The sequence below is a fragment of the Cynocephalus volans genome, chromosome 14 (genome assembly GCF_027409185.1).
Source record: "Cynocephalus volans isolate mCynVol1 chromosome 14, mCynVol1.pri, whole genome shotgun sequence".
In the NCBI taxonomy this organism is placed as follows: domain Eukaryota; kingdom Metazoa; phylum Chordata; class Mammalia; order Dermoptera; family Cynocephalidae; genus Cynocephalus; species Cynocephalus volans.
In genome coordinates this window covers 2,823,231-2,840,232 of record NC_084473.1, presented here as the reverse complement: position 1 = coordinate 2,840,232, position 17,002 = coordinate 2,823,231, and the positions used below count along the sequence as shown (strand labels likewise).

At 43.2% G+C, this 17,002-nt stretch overlaps 1 protein-coding gene across 4 annotated transcripts in view; it reads left to right on the top strand.

Annotated features, from left to right (window-relative positions):
• The window catches only part of MYT1L (myelin transcription factor 1 like), a 182,391-nt gene that overhangs the window by 44,664 nt on the left and 120,725 nt on the right, over positions 1-17,002 (top strand). For all 4 annotated transcript variants that reach the window (XM_063077850.1, XM_063077849.1, XM_063077848.1 and 1 more), the window contains exon 4: positions 221-564. In XM_063077850.1, coding sequence (XP_062933920.1) covers positions 221-564 — 344 coding nt within the window. The remainder of the gene's footprint in view (positions 1-220; positions 565-17,002) is intronic.

The window sequence follows — 17,002 nt, the reverse complement described above, 5'->3', positions numbered from 1 at the left end:
CTGTAGTTCTTTCTTGCATTATTTCACTGACAGCATTTGGTACATGTGTGAGAACATGTGTGAGAACATGTGTGTGAACATGTGTGCTCTGATATCCCTCCGGCACGTGCACTGACGACGTTCATGCTCGCCTTGAATGTTCTCATCAAGGACTCCTGTTGCTCTGATCTTCAAAGGCAGTGACACGGATGTTCTCTCTCTGTCTCTCTCTCTTTGACAGTGTGTATGGTTGTCCCTTGGCTAAAAAAAGGAAAACGCAGGATAAACAGCCCCAAGAGCCCGCCCCCAAGCGCAAGCCCTTCCCGGTGAAAGCAGACAGCTCCTCGGTGGACGACTGCTATGACAGTGACGGCACCGAGGACATGGACGAGAAGGAGGAAGACGAGGAGGATGACTACTCGGAGGAAAACGACGAGCAGGGCGAGGAGGAGGAGGAGGAGGAAGACGGGGACCGGGAGGATGAGGAGGAGGCCGAGGAGGAGGAGGAGGAGGACGAGGAGGATGGAGAAGACATGGAGGACGAGGATGAGGAAGAGGACGAGGACGAGGAGGAGGAGGAGAACGGTAAACGTTAGCGTTGTGCAGCGGTGCCACACTGTGTCAGCGCGTGCTTTGCTCAGTCTCGCAGTGTGGACTGCCTGGTGTCAGTGTTCACGATGCCTGAGTGGTGGCCACGCACGCACGTGTGCTCGGCCAGTGCAGAAAAAATGAGCTGTGGGTGTGAATTTCACCTTCGTCTTAAAAATCCCCTATGATTATCTGTTAGGCTTGAGGTTCAACCGATGATTCTTTCTGGTGAATTGTCACTCAGATGGGTTGTCACAGGATGTGCTGAGATATTTATGGGGTACACATTCGATGAGCCTAACAAAATTGATCAAGGAAGTGAAGTTAGCATAGCTGGTCTTTCCCTTTGCATTTCATTGAATGCTCCAACCAGGAGATACTGGGATTTGCCAGAGTAGTGCTGTGGGAATGGCTTTAGCCCGTGCACCTCTGCAGGGAGGTGGGGAGCCTCGTGTAACATCAACCAGTGGAACGGGTTTGTCTATCGATTGCCACAGCTTTACCTTAGTAACTGTCACGTAATTGGGATAAAAAGAAATACTCTTGAGAAGAAATGGTCAATCTGTCATCTACTCCATATTTGAGAGCTGTGTCTCTCATCTGAGCTGTGTGACCCTTTGAGACGGACAAGCAAAGAGGATTCTGTGCAGGGCACTGGAGGTGTTTTAGGCAACACACTGAAGGTGATTTTGCTTTTGTGTCCAGTGTTCTGTTGGCATCAGGCTCAAAAATATGACTTCTAACCCAATTCTCTCATAAAAGTCATTTCTTTTCTAGAAAGAGTGGAGTTTTCTGCAGATCCTAGGTATAGTCTTTACCAGCTTAGGGTCTGCCTCATGGAAATGCCAAAACATGTTGGAAAAGTGAAGAAAGAATTATTATTTTTTTCCTCTTTCTTGGGCTCAGCAGCTCTTCAAGAATCTGAATTCAGAAGAGCTGATTTTTGAACACAAAGCACAGTTGTTTCAGCCAGTGACTAGAAGCCCTTGTAGATCAGGTGGATGTGAGCTGTCTGTTCTAATACCACATGCAGTCATGAATTAGCATTCCCCTTTCAGAAGTCATTAAGAGTTTGTTCCAGAAAACCTGAATTTTATGAAATAATCTGGATTCTCATGAAAATCATTTACATGTGTATACAAATATATACATATATATATATATACACACACTATGCACACACATAAATCACATAAATTAAAATTCAGTCTCCTGAGATTCTTTTTTCTTGATATTATAGAGCATTATGTGCAGAAGGCCTAACGGGTGTGTATCAAAACACACAGCAAGAGAATCACCACTACCTCTGCTAAGCCTACTGTGAACCTAGTACCCCTGTGGCATTGATGAGATGCTAAGAATCAAAGCCATAGCTCTGTGTAATAAAATATGTGGAAAATTGGAGACTAGACCAAGTTGACAGATCATTTCTGGATATTTTATTAAATGCATGTAGTTTGGGGTGACTTCATCAATTGCCAAGGTTGATTTGAGATTTGCAACTTGACTGTGGCTAATTGTATGGAGGGTACAAATATTGCTCTTTCATACTCTCATCCTGTGTTGGGAAAGCAGTAGACATTAGTATTTGGAGTTACGAATTTTTTCATGTGCAGTCGATTAAGATAGAAGATTGTTAAATATGCTTTATTTAACCAAGGATTTTAACAAAATTTTAAATTCTGTTCTCTATTTTCTAGAATTAAACTTTCAATTTTAGTTTATTTAGGGTCTTATTTAAGTAATCTACCTTTAAAGAACAAAGTAACATATTTTGAAAAAGTGGTCAGAAGCCTTATGGAAATAGCTGTAGAACGTGACTTCATAGGCTTTGTTTATTCTGAATGAACACTTAAAACATAATTCTTTAAACAATCCAGATAGCGAATCAAAACTAAAGACATTTTGCTACAAGAGTTCAAGTAAATGGGCATAATTAATGAATGTATAATAGTATCACCAAACAGACAGCTGCATAATGACAATGCAGGTCTCAACTCTTCTAATTCTCTGGCCACACCCAGCATGGTATACTACTCAGGTGTTCAGCAAATGTTGAATCTAGAAGTAGGTCCCAGAAAGCAAATACCCATGAAGAGGTAGCAGGATACAGGATAAATAATCAATTGTTGGGTGCCTGGTTCCAGAATTCGTCTTCAGCCTCCAGCACCCCAGTTTAAGCAGCTTCTACAATCATTTGTTATGTGAACTTTAAAGAAGTCAGTTGAACTACTCAAGATGAGCTCAGCCACACTGAGATGTTATGAGATTAAGCCATCTGCAACCAGTATAAGACAAACATTTCCTGTTTACTGAGTATCCTTGGCAGAAAAGTGTAGTAATTTGCTCCCTTTCAGATAAACTCTCATGTGAATCCTAAGTCCAAAACAGGCATTTAGAATCAACAGTAATGTCTCTTATGGGGACCCTTCTGTGGTTTTCTAGCTGCAGGTTCTCTGGATGGGTCACTAAAGGCTTGTTTGATTTCTAAATCAAGTGAAAGTATTTCTCCTATGAATAAATCGCCTCAGAACCCTGATTCCTGGAGACTGTCTCACAAGCCTTTCTGTCATAGAGAGAGAAGTCTCCATTGGAGGAGCCTCATGAATAGGTGTTCCAAGTGACCATTTGGCCACTATCACAGGAAGACATCCCAGGTGCATTATACTCCAGGTATTTCATAATCCATCAAGGTTGGGAATCTCCAGGGAGATTCTAGATCAAAGGCATTGTATAGCTTTGTTGATTAGCAGTCATTTTACATGATCAAACTCCTAGTTATGTACAATTTTTTGAAGTAAGTCTTTGAGATGCACACATCTGTCAATCTCGTATTTTTGTATCCTCACTGAGCACATTATATTTTACTTTACTGTTAAATTTATTGGCAAAATCACCATCAACAAATGTAAATTTCTGCCACGATGGCAAAATATCTATGCAGAAATGCAGCACCAGTACTGTATGTTACACGTACACAGTGCACACAAGATGCACTTGGCAGAAACGGGACATTTCTGAGAAGCTGGGGGATTTCCCTGTTGTGTGTTTCATCTTGAAAATGGCCTTTTGTGCTCCCTGGCTGACACTCATAGGACCGCTGCGTCTCTGGGCCAGCAGCAGATTCCCTGCAAGGTTGACTATGCCTCTTTTCCAGGAAATAGAAGCACAGAAAGTGACCTAAAGTAAAAGACACCCAGTCAGAGCACAGTGTGAGGAGAACATGTCCAGTGCGTGTGGCAGATGGACATCTAACAGGAGGAAGTCAGGGGTGTGGTGGAGCCACAGGACAGAGCTCAGGTTGACATCAGCCTCACAAGCAGATAGAGCATCTAAGACAGGTTACACTAAGAAGATGTCATTTTTCAACCATGAAGCATTTCCCAGCTATATTATAAATTGAAATTAAAAGCTTACTGAGAGGTTTGTTTTCAATAAAACAAATTTGTACAAACCTCCAGATTATTACCCTAGGACCCCACAGATTGTGGAAGGACCATTATTCATAACTTGGGAAATAAGCATTTATTTTAATTCCAAGGATCCTCCAACATTATAGCTACACATAAACCAAAGTAGTGCTGATGATGTACATTTCCAATGGGTGTATTTATGGTCATTTTTGTGTTTTATCTTCACATTGACTGTATGAGAGAGGTATGGTAGAAACTTTTATTCTCATTTTACTAATTAGAAACTGAGGCTCATTAAGATTAAATTATTTTCTGTAAGTGGTAAATATGTAATCAAACGTGATGTTTTTTTTATTATAGAATAATTTCTTTTTATCACATTCTACTTATATCAACAACAGGGGAGGATATTCGAGTAATCCATTTAAGATTACATTAAGTTCATATTACAAAATTATATTTATTGTACAGTTACCTACCATAACTGGTCTTTTGCATGAAGAATTTTATTTCCAAAATACATTGTAACCGTCTAAGTCCACATATCTTTTTTAAAATAAATTTTTATTTGTATTTTTTAATTTTTTAAAAATTTTTAAAAAAATTTGGCCACAAGGCAAGTCTTAATATATTTTAAAAGACTAAGATCATAAGAGATATGTTCTCTGATCATAATAACAGAAGGAAATTTAGAAAATTCACAAATGTGTGGAAATTAAACAACACTCTCCTAAATGAACAATGAGTTAAAAGAAACATCACAAGGAAATTAGAGAGGACTTGAGATAAAGGTCAAAGTACGACATATCAAACTGTATAGGATGCAGGGCTCATGCAGTGCTTAGAGGAACATTTATGCTTGTAAACACCTATATTAAAAATGAGAAAAATCTCAAATCAGTCATGTAAACTTCTACCTTAAGAAAGTAGAAAAAGAAGAGCAAACTAAACCAAAGCAAATGTAAGTAGGAAATAACAAAGATTACAGCAGAAATATATGAAATAGGGGGTTAAAAAACAACAGAGAGCATCAACCAAACCAGAAGTTGATTCTTTAGAAAGATCAACAAAATGTGTAAACCTTTATCTAGACTGACCAAGAACAAAAGAGAGAAGACAGAAATTACTAAAATCAGAAATACAGCAGGGGCATTATTGCATCGTCATTATGGACTTTGTGGTGGTAAGATTTAGTTTCTTTCTCTTTCTTGTTTGCATTTTTGTTCTACCAGTGGGTTTTGATCTTCTTTATGTATTTGTGGTAGTGATTATCATTTTTAAGATTTCAGATGCAGGACTCCCTTGAGGATTTCTTGCAAGGCTGATCATGTGGTGGAGAACTCCTGCAGTTTTTGATTGTCTGGAAAATATACTAATTTTCCCTCATTTCTGAAGAATAGCCTTTCTGGGTAAAATATTCTTGCTGCCAGTTTTTCTTTTCTTTCTTTTTTTTTAGTATTTTGAATATTTCATCCCATTTTCTTCTGGCCTGTGGAGTTTCTGCTGAGAAGTCTGCTGTTAGTCTGATAGGGGCCCCCTTATCAGTGACTTGATACTTTTTTCTTATTTCTTTTAAGATTCTCTCTTTGTCTTTTAGCTTTGCCAATTTGATTATAATGTGTCTTGGAGAAGATCTTTTGGGATTGAATCTGCTTGGGGACCTTTGAGCCTTCCAGATCTGAAGGTCTGTGTCTTTCCCTATACCTGGAAAGTTTTCCATTATTATTTCATCGAATAGGTTCCATGCCTCTTCCTTTCTCTCACCTTCCAGAACACCCATGATTTGAATGATTCTGCACTTTTAAGGTTGTCTGCTAGCTCTCTTAGATTTTCTTTATTATTTTTCATTCTTTTTTTCCATTGTTTTGTCCACCTAGGTTGTTTCTTTTTTTTTTTAATTTTATTTTGTCGATATGCAATGTAGTTGATTATAGTGGCCCATCACTGAAACCTCCCTCCCTCCACCCTCTCCCCCCTCCCACCCAACAAGGTCCTTTCTGTTTGCTTCTCGTATCAACTTCAAGGAATTGTAGTTGTTATGTCTTCTCCCCACCCCCCTCATTGTGTGTGTGTGTGTGTGTGTGTGTGTGTGTGTGTGTGTGAATTTATTTATTTATTTTTAGCTCCCATCAATAAGTGAGAACATGTGGTATTTCTCTTTCTGTGCCTGACTCGTTTCACTTAATATAATTCTCTCGAGGTCCATCCACGTTGTTGCAAATGGCAGTATTTCATTCTTTTTTATAGCTGAGTAGTATTCCATTGTGTAGATATACCACATTTTCCATATCCACTCATCCAATGATGGACATTTGGGCTGGTTCCAACTCTTGGCTATTGTAAACAGTGCTGCGATGAACATTGGGGAACAGGTATACCTTCGACTTGATGATCTGTGGACTGTAACACCTAGGTTATTTCAAAAAGACTATCATCAAGATGAGAGATTCTTTCTTCTGCATGTTAAGTTCTCAGTTATGTTTTTATTTCATTGAGTGAATCTTTCAGCTCCATGAGTTCTGCTACATTCTTTTTTAAGGTATTAACCTCTTTGTAAATTTTCTTCTTCATATCCTGGGGTTTTTTTCCTCATTTCATTCTGGTGTCTAACTGAGTCTTCTCATATCTCAGTGAGTTTCCTTAAGATTGTTGCTCAGAATTCCTTTTCAGTTATTTCAAGGGTTTCATGCTCTATAGGCTCTGGTATTTGAGAACTACTGTATTCTTTTGGTGGTGTCATATTTTTTTGAGTTTTCATATTTCTAGTGTATCTACATTAATATCTGGTCATCAGGTAGAGCAGCTGCTTCTTCTTTTCCTCTAGAATGGGCTTTGAGGAGAAACATCCTCTTCTTTTTCTGGTCTCCAGTGGTGACTGTCCTTGTCAATGCAAAGTGTCTGGTGGGCCACGTGCATGGTGGCTGTGGCTACTGCTGTGGTGTTGAGCTGCTTTTTCAGCAGCTGTGGCTGTGGTGGTGGCTGTGGTGGGCCACCTGCATGGAAGTGGTGTTTTCAGTGTGCTCCTTGACTGCTTCCAGGCAGGGAATGCTGCCCTTAGCTCCTGCCTAGGACCCCAGGTGTGCTCTCTTCTGGGTCTACATTTCTTAAATAAGATTTTCCTCATCTAGGTTAAGAAAGTTATTGCTCAGTGGTCATATACTTTTCTGTTAGCAGGTTCTGTACATGCTATGGTAAACATCTTTTTGGATTCTTATTATTTGAGAACTATAGATTAAACAGATCTAATTAGTAAGTTATGGTTTATTTTTATACTCCAGTCCACTAAGGAGAAAAGCCTTTAAATCTTTAAATAAAAATTTTCACACACATATGTACATATACATAATATTTGTATAGTCACACTGACACACACACACACACACACACACACACACACACACACACACGTCCTTTGAGACACGCATGCACACACACATGTCATATCTCCCCATAGACAGGAATGAAAATTCCATGGGATTCCATGAGGGAGAGCACAGCAATGTGCTTTCTAGACGAAGAAAACTGATGCATGTTTATCTTTATTTGCCATTGCTGACACATAGCCGTTTCCTTAAATGTTCTGTTTGTGAAATACTTTGATAAATATGTGAAGGTTTTTGTTTACTGCTCTTTATTGAATCTCAGGACTGCCTCGGATGGTTGGACTTTGAAAGACAATTGGGAAAGTGGCAGGATCCTTCTTTTTCTAGGGGTTCCTGGCTTCTTTTAGTGTGTTTTTCGTATCAACTGCCAAAGACAAGTGGTGGCATCCTGGGACAGTCTCAACTGAGGAGGAGTCGGGTTGTTTCAGGAAAAATGTGAATCATTACTCTAGGAACCTTCTCAAATGTCCTCTGTGATTGCTCCAGGCAAGGCCTAGGAAGCTGACCAGAGGGAGAATAAATGTGTGCTGCAGAGTCAGGAAGCGGGGAGGGCTGCTTTTGTTAGATGCATGCACTAAGACTCTGTTCTGTCATCTGTCGAAATCATCGTGATGGGCTGGTGATTGGCGCCTGTTAAATGATAATTTGTTGCCGTCACCATGAGATATTCCTGTACCTGAGACTATCTTCTCATGACACTTCCACTCTGCAGTGACTCAACCTTCTTTAAAGGGTGTATAAATTCCTCCTCACAGAAATGAATTTTTCAGTGTTAAGGTCTCCTGAGTTGCATTTTTCTTTCAAACAGGATGGTGCACTGGGCCCCCGGTTGCTAAAGCATCCTGATAATCTGCTGTAGATAGTCTTGACCCTCCCTGAGAGGAGGGTGGGATGGCAGGGGCGAGGGCTGTGTGTCGAGGCTGCTGAATCCCCCAACTTCCCTTTAAGATACTGTTCCCCATATTGATTAGCCAATTATCCTCTCTCATCTTGCCCAGGGAAACGTCCCTGATGAGGGAAGCAAGTTGAGATGCAGACAGACTGTGAAAATCAGAATTAGCCACCCTGTTTTCCACTGCAGTCAGCAGAAAAAGCGGTGAGCTCTGAGACCAGCCTAGAAACAAAGAGGACGTGTTTAGTATGCAAGGCTCCAACTGCAGAAAGACTGTGGACACAGTTGGGAGAAAGAGTGTGATGGCTTTTTATCATCTTAAAAATTAATCTTTTCCTACATCCATGAAAACATTTTTTTAAGGACATTTAGTATTCAGGTATGTTGAAATATACCGCAATGAATAATATTAGTAATGAGTAATCATAGAATTAAAAATTTATAGGTATCCGTCTATGACAAAAACTAAATTTTCTTCATGCAAATTATTTTTGCATAATTATAAAATATAATTATATGTTATATTTTATGAATTTTTAGGTACCTTGATTCAAACCAGAAAACTTGCTGAGAATGTAATGCTATGAATATTTAAGATGCAAATAGCATGCATAAAGTACTGGGGAAATGTTTTTTACCTAATAATAAAAAATAAAAGGTGTAAAATATTAGGTCTAATATATTTTTATTCATTTTGGTTTTGGCCCACTCTAAGAAATTAACAGCTTATTTGGTATGTCTTGTTAATTTAATTTTGATTCCAAGTGTTAGTCTATTAAGTGTAGCATAAAGTCCAGGGAAGAGATGCTGAGTTTGTTCTCCAGCTCTGGTTGTCCCACTAATCCTGAGCAAGTCCCCTGGCCTCCCTGGACCTCAGCCTGACCTCAAGATTAGGATAACAGTGCATACCCTCATTCACCTCGCTGTCCTGTCTCAAAGCTTAAAGAAGTTGCACGTATAAAAACGCTTGACCAATGTAAGACAGATCAGAACTGTAATGTCACAATAGTTATTAAGGACAATTTTAGCACGATACCACTCTCCCGTGTGCTTATTAAAGCTCTTCTCAACCCCTGAACCTAAATTCCGTACCTACATGCAGCAAGTATATTATGTATATTAAAGCTGCGAGAGTTTAGACGACTCAGAGCATGGTGCCAGCTCATTTCAAAACACAGTGTGCATTTTCTGTGTGTCCCAGAAGGACACTGGGTTGCGTGCGAGCACAAAGACTAAATAGCATCACCATTTTCCAGAAGAAACATGCAATACAGTGTAGAAGAGATGCACACGTGAAAAATACAAAGTGTGGCTCTTTACAGAGGGCAGAACCAGAAGTTCTAAGCTGAGATGGAAACTGTTAGGCTTTGAGCTAAAGATAAGAACATAAATTTGTGGATATTGGGGATCACTAAGCATTAAATTGGGTTACCCAGGAAAGTTGTAGTGTTCTCTCTGGAGGGTCTTTAGAAATAGACTGGTCTCTTTTCCTCTGACAAGGATAAAATATGGTTGACTAGAAATGGAGAGAAGGAACCTTAATGTTCTCCCAAGTTCCTTCGCAATCCAGCAAATGTATGTGTGCAGCCAAATTGGTTTCAAATCGATTCTGGAACACAGAAGGACCAGAATTGCCACAAAGACTCTTCCACTGCCTAATTTTCCAGTAACAGCAGTAACATCAGCAATCTGCTCTGTGGGGCAAGGAATGCTCGGGGTAGTCCAGTTAATTTGGAAAATCTTTGATATGCATGTATGAAAGACAGACAGACAGACAGACAGACAGAGAAACTGAGACACAGAGATAGAGACGCAGAGAGAGATGGAGAGAAAGAGAGAGTTGTGTAATTGGTTAGCATGTTTCAGTCAATCTCAATCTGAGACCTATTAGCTCCAAATAGCTTGTTCTCTGGGTGGGAGGATATAACTATCCTATTTGTTTAAAAGCCATGAATTTAGGTGGGCCAGATACCTACAATGTCATCAGGTAGAAAGGCCCTCAAAGCTTTGTGAATGGATGAAACTTCATCCCTAATGAATAGAAACTTTAAGAAAGAAACATAACAATTTCTAAATTGGAAGTTTTTACGCAACTTGCTTTCTTTATGAAAATTATTATTTTTCCTTCAGTTTACCTCATTTAGCTTAATGGAAATGTTTAAACCACATTTTAGCTTATGAAATGGACGCACCTAAAATCAGTAAAATGACGATACCGTCTTGACTCAGGTGGCATTGTGCTTCCCGTTTCGCGTGTCTGCAGCACGTGGGGAGTTTCCCTGCAAGCTCTTAGCTCTGACTCTGCGCGTGGAGTTTCACTGCAAGCTCTTAGCTCTGACTCTGCGCGTGGAGTTTCCCTGCAAGCTCTTAGCTCTGACTCTGCGCGTGGAGTTTCACTGCAAGCTCTTAGCTCTGACTCTGCGCGTGGAGTTTCACTGCAAGCTCTTAGCTCTGACTCTGCGCGTGGAGTTTCACTGCAAGCTCTTAGCTCTGACTCTGCGCGTGGAGTTTCACTGCAAGCTCTTAGCTCTGACTCTGCGCGTGGTGTGCAACTCCTGACCTAGACTCTGCTGAGCAGGAGCAGGAGGACAGGCAAGGCGGGTGACAGGCACATGATGATCGAGAGCAGGCTGCCGTCCCTTTATCGTCTGCAGGGCGCGGGGCTTCCCGACAGCTCTCCTTTCCTCACTAGTTTGTCCTTTGATGCTGCAGGCGTTGACTGGTGCCCTCTGTGTACAGGCCCCGTTCATGTCCTGGGGACACTCGGGAGCACACAGGCACAGCAGTGGCTCCCAGGAGGAAAAGCAGTCCACCTGCTCCTCCACTCAGGTTACGTGATCAGGCCGGAGCATCACATGCCAAAACGGGCTCCACTGCAGGGCACGAGGCCATGAGGAGAGCCCTTCCACACAGGTGCAGTGGTCTGCTAGTGGTGCTTATATAAAGTGCATGTCATGTAAACACACATATGAATTATATATATATATATGTGTGTACATTATAAAAATCAAAATTAGAGCACAGTTCCTACTGAATTTCCCTTTCTTTCTGGCCCTGCCTAGCCAACATGGTAGCCCTTAGGCAAACATGGTTATATAAACATAAATAAATTAAATGTAATATATCTTTATATAATTTAGAGTAATTAAAATTATGTAATGTTAACAATTCGTTTCCTCAGTCACCGCATGTGGCTGGTGCCACCGTGCTGGGAGTGTGGACACAGAGCATTCTGTCCCCTTCTATCTCCAACCGGGGCCCAGTGCAGTCTTTTCTCCAAATGCCCCAGAACTCAGTCTTATATTCCTTCTGACTACAAACATGCACACACGTGTGCTCCCATAGAGAAACACGCACCATCCTCTTGCATTATCTGTTCCAATCTCTGGATGAGACAAATAACTTTAAAAGAAAAACCTTTTCTTGCATGTAAAACCAATAGGCTCCTCTTTCTTTGATCCAAAATTGTTCAGACTTTGGAAGGATTCAGAAAAGCAATTTTTGTTGACTGTTCAAAGCAGACACAGAAATATTAGCAACTTAGAGCCAAGGAAACCTTAACCTCTGAGTTTTTTTCTGGCATAAGCTGTGTTTCTTTAGCCCAGGTGGCATTTCTTCCTTATTGGGGCTAGAACCTGTGACACCTGAGCCTTCTCACTATAGGAGTGCAGATGCCAAAGGGACCAGGCCTCCTCCAGCACATTGTAGCCTTGAAGCAGTTTCTGTGGCACTGCCAGAGCTCACCACCTGCCACTCCCCAGGACACCTGGGCTCTCTGAGGAAGAGCCTCGCTGGCAGGTGGATGGCTCAGGGGGAGGTAGCCATGGGCTCATCCATCAGAAAGGTCTGGACCTAGAACATTGTCATAGGGAACCCTAGGTTCATGTCCTAGCCATGTGACCTGGGGCAAATACAGGAAAAATCTTCCTTGGGTTTACTCCTTTATCTCCAAGGTGACAACAACAATGTGTGACCTACAGAGTGCTGTGACATTAGAGGCTGTGATGGAGTCTCCTGGGAATTGCCAGGCTCTGGGAGCTCTCATGACAGAGGAGTTAGTCCAAGGTGCTGCGCCTTTTTCTCATCATGGCTGTTCATGTGACACACACAGTGGTAATATGCTCCAGCCCCAAGCATGCCATGTGCCCAGCCTGGCTGCCCACAGCCTGCCCCTGCTCCACACTCCACCAGCCATGTCTGCCTGTACTGCTCGTGGAATCAAAGAAGCACGGTACCCCCCAGGCCTTTGCTCACACATTGGCCTCCCCTGGAAGCCTCCCGGGCACACCACGTTGCTCCTTGCTGCTCAGCCTCTGCTCAGGCGTCGCCCTCCAGCAGGGCCTGGCCTGGTCCTCTCCCGCAGCAGCACCCGTCCCCACCTCTCATCTTCTCATTCTGCCTCTCCTGTCGTCAGGGCACACACCACCGTCCCACCCCATGGCCCAGACGCACTTTCTGTTTCCTTTTCTCTCTCTTACTGGCAGCATCATGATCGGCCAGGAAGAGGACAAAGACGTTGTTTTTTTTTTTGGTTTATGGTTCAGCTCAGAATGAAGCTCAATAGCCACTTCTTAAACAAATACGCGAGCATCATTGTGTCAGTGCCCCTGGGCAGGGCAGGGCTGGCTCACGCAGAACTGACAATTACAAGTCTCTGATGCCAGGAGTGTGGTCTGCTGCCTTCTCCAAAGTTTTTGCATTTTTCAGTTTGACGAAAGATATCTAGAAATGCCAGTCTTTCACCCAGGTAGATAAATGGCTGATGGTATTTCACACCTGTCTCTTATCTTTGGTAGAAATTTGTCTCCATTCTTCTGTTTTCTGCATAACATCCTTCTTGTGAGAGATGTGTTGTTGCAGTGGAACCAGCTTGGTGGATCTTCCAAAATCTGAGCCAGTCCATTTCTAAGAAGACCATTGTCTCAGGCAATCAGTGTACGTGGGCGTGTGGACAATGTCTGGCCTGCAGGTTTCATTTCCCTGTAGAGAATGGCAGAAACCAAGCTCACTAGACATTTAGAAGCCCATGACCTAGGGGGAGTCCATGAGTATGTGCAGGGGACCTTCCTGAGGTCCCTGCGCCCTGCACTGGAGGGCAGACAATGGGAGAGGAGGCTCGTGCCCCACCTGAGTTCAGGGAGGCTTTGGCTGCCTTCCACAGAGCAGACTGATGTACAGAGACCCAGAGGAAAGAGCAGCAGCGCACACATGGGCACGGAGCAGACACGCTCACGGGCAGGGACTCAGCTCTACTGGCGGGTATGGAGGTCGAGCTGCCAGATGTACAGACATTTACGGTTACAGGACTGAAGTCGAGACATAACCATAGAGGAAATGACACACAGTTCAGAGGAAGGGCTGCAGATACATTTTGGGTAATTGCATATAATACACCAAAACCATCTTCCCAGTAATTGGCATGAATAAGAGCAAAGAAACTGCTGTCTGAAGTCAAAACAGACACTCTAGCCCCGCACAGGCGGGCATTGTTGAGTGGAGGACATGCCTGAGATTGTCGCGCGGCTCACCCACCTTCCTCCTCTCTAGCAGCAAGGAGTCCTGAGACGAGGTAACCCAGTGGTAACCCAGCGGGGAGACCCTATGGGCAGGCGGTCTTCCTCCTGCACACAGAGAGTGTGCAGGTAATGGCATGGGTTGGCCTCTGCAATCTCTGAAAAACAGAAAAAATGTGCCAAAATGGAGCATATAAACTCCAGACACTCAATTCACTCTAGTTAACTAACACGGTGCAGGAAGATTATTACTGAAATGCCGTATGTCTACTTTCCTGTGCTTAGAAAAAAGTCCCAGTTAATCCTAAATATTTCTTTTTACAAACAATAGTAAAATTATATGCCAGCTATCAACGTTCATTTTTTTACTTATTGTCAGCTAGCCGGTATGGGGGTCCGCCCCCTTACACCTTTTTGTGTTGTAACACCATTCTCTAACCAGCTGAGCTAGCCGGCCAGCCATTTTAAACAATGTTTAAGAGACACTTTGAATATTTCATTACTATCTAAAAAAATTCAGATACCTTTTCGTCTGCATGCACGGCCCTCAGCAGCAGAGTGGTTGTGCCCATCTCTGTTCCCCCCACACCCTATGCCACGTCTGCCTGGGCGCCTGGTTAGTGCCTGTGCCATTCCTGAGGATATTATTCAGATTTATAACTAGCACTTGATGCTTTGGGAATGTAGAGGAAAGGCTATGGTAGAAAAATTCTCTGTGGCTTGGAAAAGTAAAAAAAAAAAAAAAAATATGTAGATCAAGGTAGAATCCGACTTCGTCTGCATCTATTGAAAAAAAAAATAACAAGAAGCAAATGAATTATCAGAGAAGAGAAAAAAGGGCCCTTGTTGGGGCCGCGGGGGATGCCTTGCAGAAGCAGCTTTGCCACAATGCCCAGGGATAACTACATGGTGACAACTCCAGCTAAAGAATCAAGGACACCCAGGAGTGGGCTCTCCCAATTAGGTGGCATTTATTTAGAATATATCTGGAATTTGTTATTTAGAACTCAGTGCAAAATCAGTCCCTCTGCTCCATTCCAGGGTGGAGTTCTGTATACTGTGTCCCCTGAGTGCTCACTCAAGCCGGGGGCTGGGAGGCCAGGTCTGAGGAGGGCATGTGTCCTGCAGGGTGGGGACCTGTGCATGCTCTTCGCGAGCTTTTATTTCTCCAGCTGAGGAAACGTGGAGTACGTGAGATTAAGATTTGCCTTCTCGGCTTGAAGCAGATAAATGCTTCCTTAACGTGGATCTTTTTATTTCTTGGAAATTTGCCTTTGAGATAACACTGCTTTATAATCCTCAGAATACTTGTGAGCTCTGAAAGGTGGAGGAAGTGTTGTGTGATGGGAAAAAAAGCTGAACTGATGTAGGAAAGCAGGGTGTCCCCACTGCCGAGGGCACGCTGATGTCAAACAGGCTACTTTAATCCTCAGGATCTATGTGTCTCCAAATGCAGTATAAGAAACTTGAGTGGACCATCTCTGGAGTTCTTCTAGCACTGATATCTGGTGATTCAGGACATGCGGCGGCGGCTGGCACTCACCACACTGAAGCTCAATGAAGGGACTTACAGCAAATTTCCGGCAGGGTAATTTTCAGCTCTAATATATCCAGAAGCCACTGTCGATTGTGAACATGAATAGACATATTCTGAAAGATACTCATAGCACTGAAAATGGAACAAACAGCAGAACCATTAAGTAAGATGTCATTAGGGAACGGGATAGGTAAGTCTGGAGAGGTCCAGACGTTGTGTCTGTCCTCTGACTACAAGACAAGCACATTCCACTCCCACCTTCTGGACCCCCCTTCCATCCACTCTGAACTGGGAAGTTTCTGAGCTCGGAGGGGTCTGAGAGGCCTCTAGTGAAGCCCCTTGTCATTAAGTTGAGAACAGGTGAGAGCAGGAGCAGGTGCTAGGACCCCACTGGGAGAAGAGCTGTGAGCAAAACCCAGCCTCCCCCTACTGCAGGGACTGTGGAGGGGAGGGAAGCCCCTCCCCATGGCTCAGAGGCTGAGTGGCACCTGGCTGGTAGGAGAACTTCTCTCCTGCCATAGATGGGAAGACACCACCCCATCACCGAGTGTGTCTGGGTGATTGACGGGGGCCGAAGAGGGAGGAAATTAACATATGGTGCCCTGTCTGGTTCTAAGAAGTGGACTGGGCACGTTGCATGGATAACAAAGTCACTGTCCACAGAATAATGAGGTGGCCAGACTGCCCTGTGGTCCCTCCCATGCCCGCCCTGCCCAGCCTCATCCTTGTCCTCACCTGCTCTCCTGCCTTCCCAGCCACTTGGTTTCCTCGTGCTTTCTGGGAAGCTAGAGTCACGAACCCAGTGCACGTTTCAGTATCAGTCCAGACTCCAGAATTTCCCTGATTTCCTAATTGCCTTTCCAGGTGAGAATGGACTTAACCTCCATCACACAGGACGCTGGTAGATGGCAAGCCAACTAAGCTGGCAATCCCAGCACAAGTTTCAATGGCTGGTGATAGAACTAGGTCCTCCATACCAACCCAATGTGGAGTTTTCAAAGGAGAAAATAATTATAAATGGATGCTGTCAAACCACCACCGCAGAAGCCTCCTGAATGGCGAGGCAGAGGGGCTTGTGGTCCTCTCTATTAAGAAGAGCTAGAACAGGTCTAGGTCAAGCCTTCTGGGTCCCCTGGGTGAGAACTGCATGGTCCGGTTGCTATTGAAGTAGAGTCGCACAGTGATGTGTCCCCAGAACTCTGGGACGGTTTTCCAGCTGTCACCTATTGGCATGTGACTTGGGAAATCATTAACCTCTGTGGCTTCATATTGTCATCTTGCAGAGGGAGCAGCAGGTCCTTGAACACCTCTCTCGTGGGGCCATTATGGGTGTCAACTGAGGACAAATAGCCACCTGTCATGAGACCTGACAAGGCCGATGGTTTCTCCGTTCACGCCAATTTCACTTACTTGGCACAGAGTGGAAGGCGTGGTGTGTGCGTGGTGTACCCCACTTTCCTGCTGTTGCAACTCTGTTAAAACACAATTATCTTCCACTAGAATCAAATGTATTATCGAGTTTCTGTATTTACAATCAGAAATATATTTGATGCCTATATATGTCTATAGTGCCGTATAAAACACTGATCTTTTACTTGAAATGTGCACTCTCAGTTCACTTCATCTTTGACTCAGCAAAGTCCAGAGTGGTTTCCATGTTGAAGCAGCATCTCTTCTTACTGTTTGTTCTGTGCTGC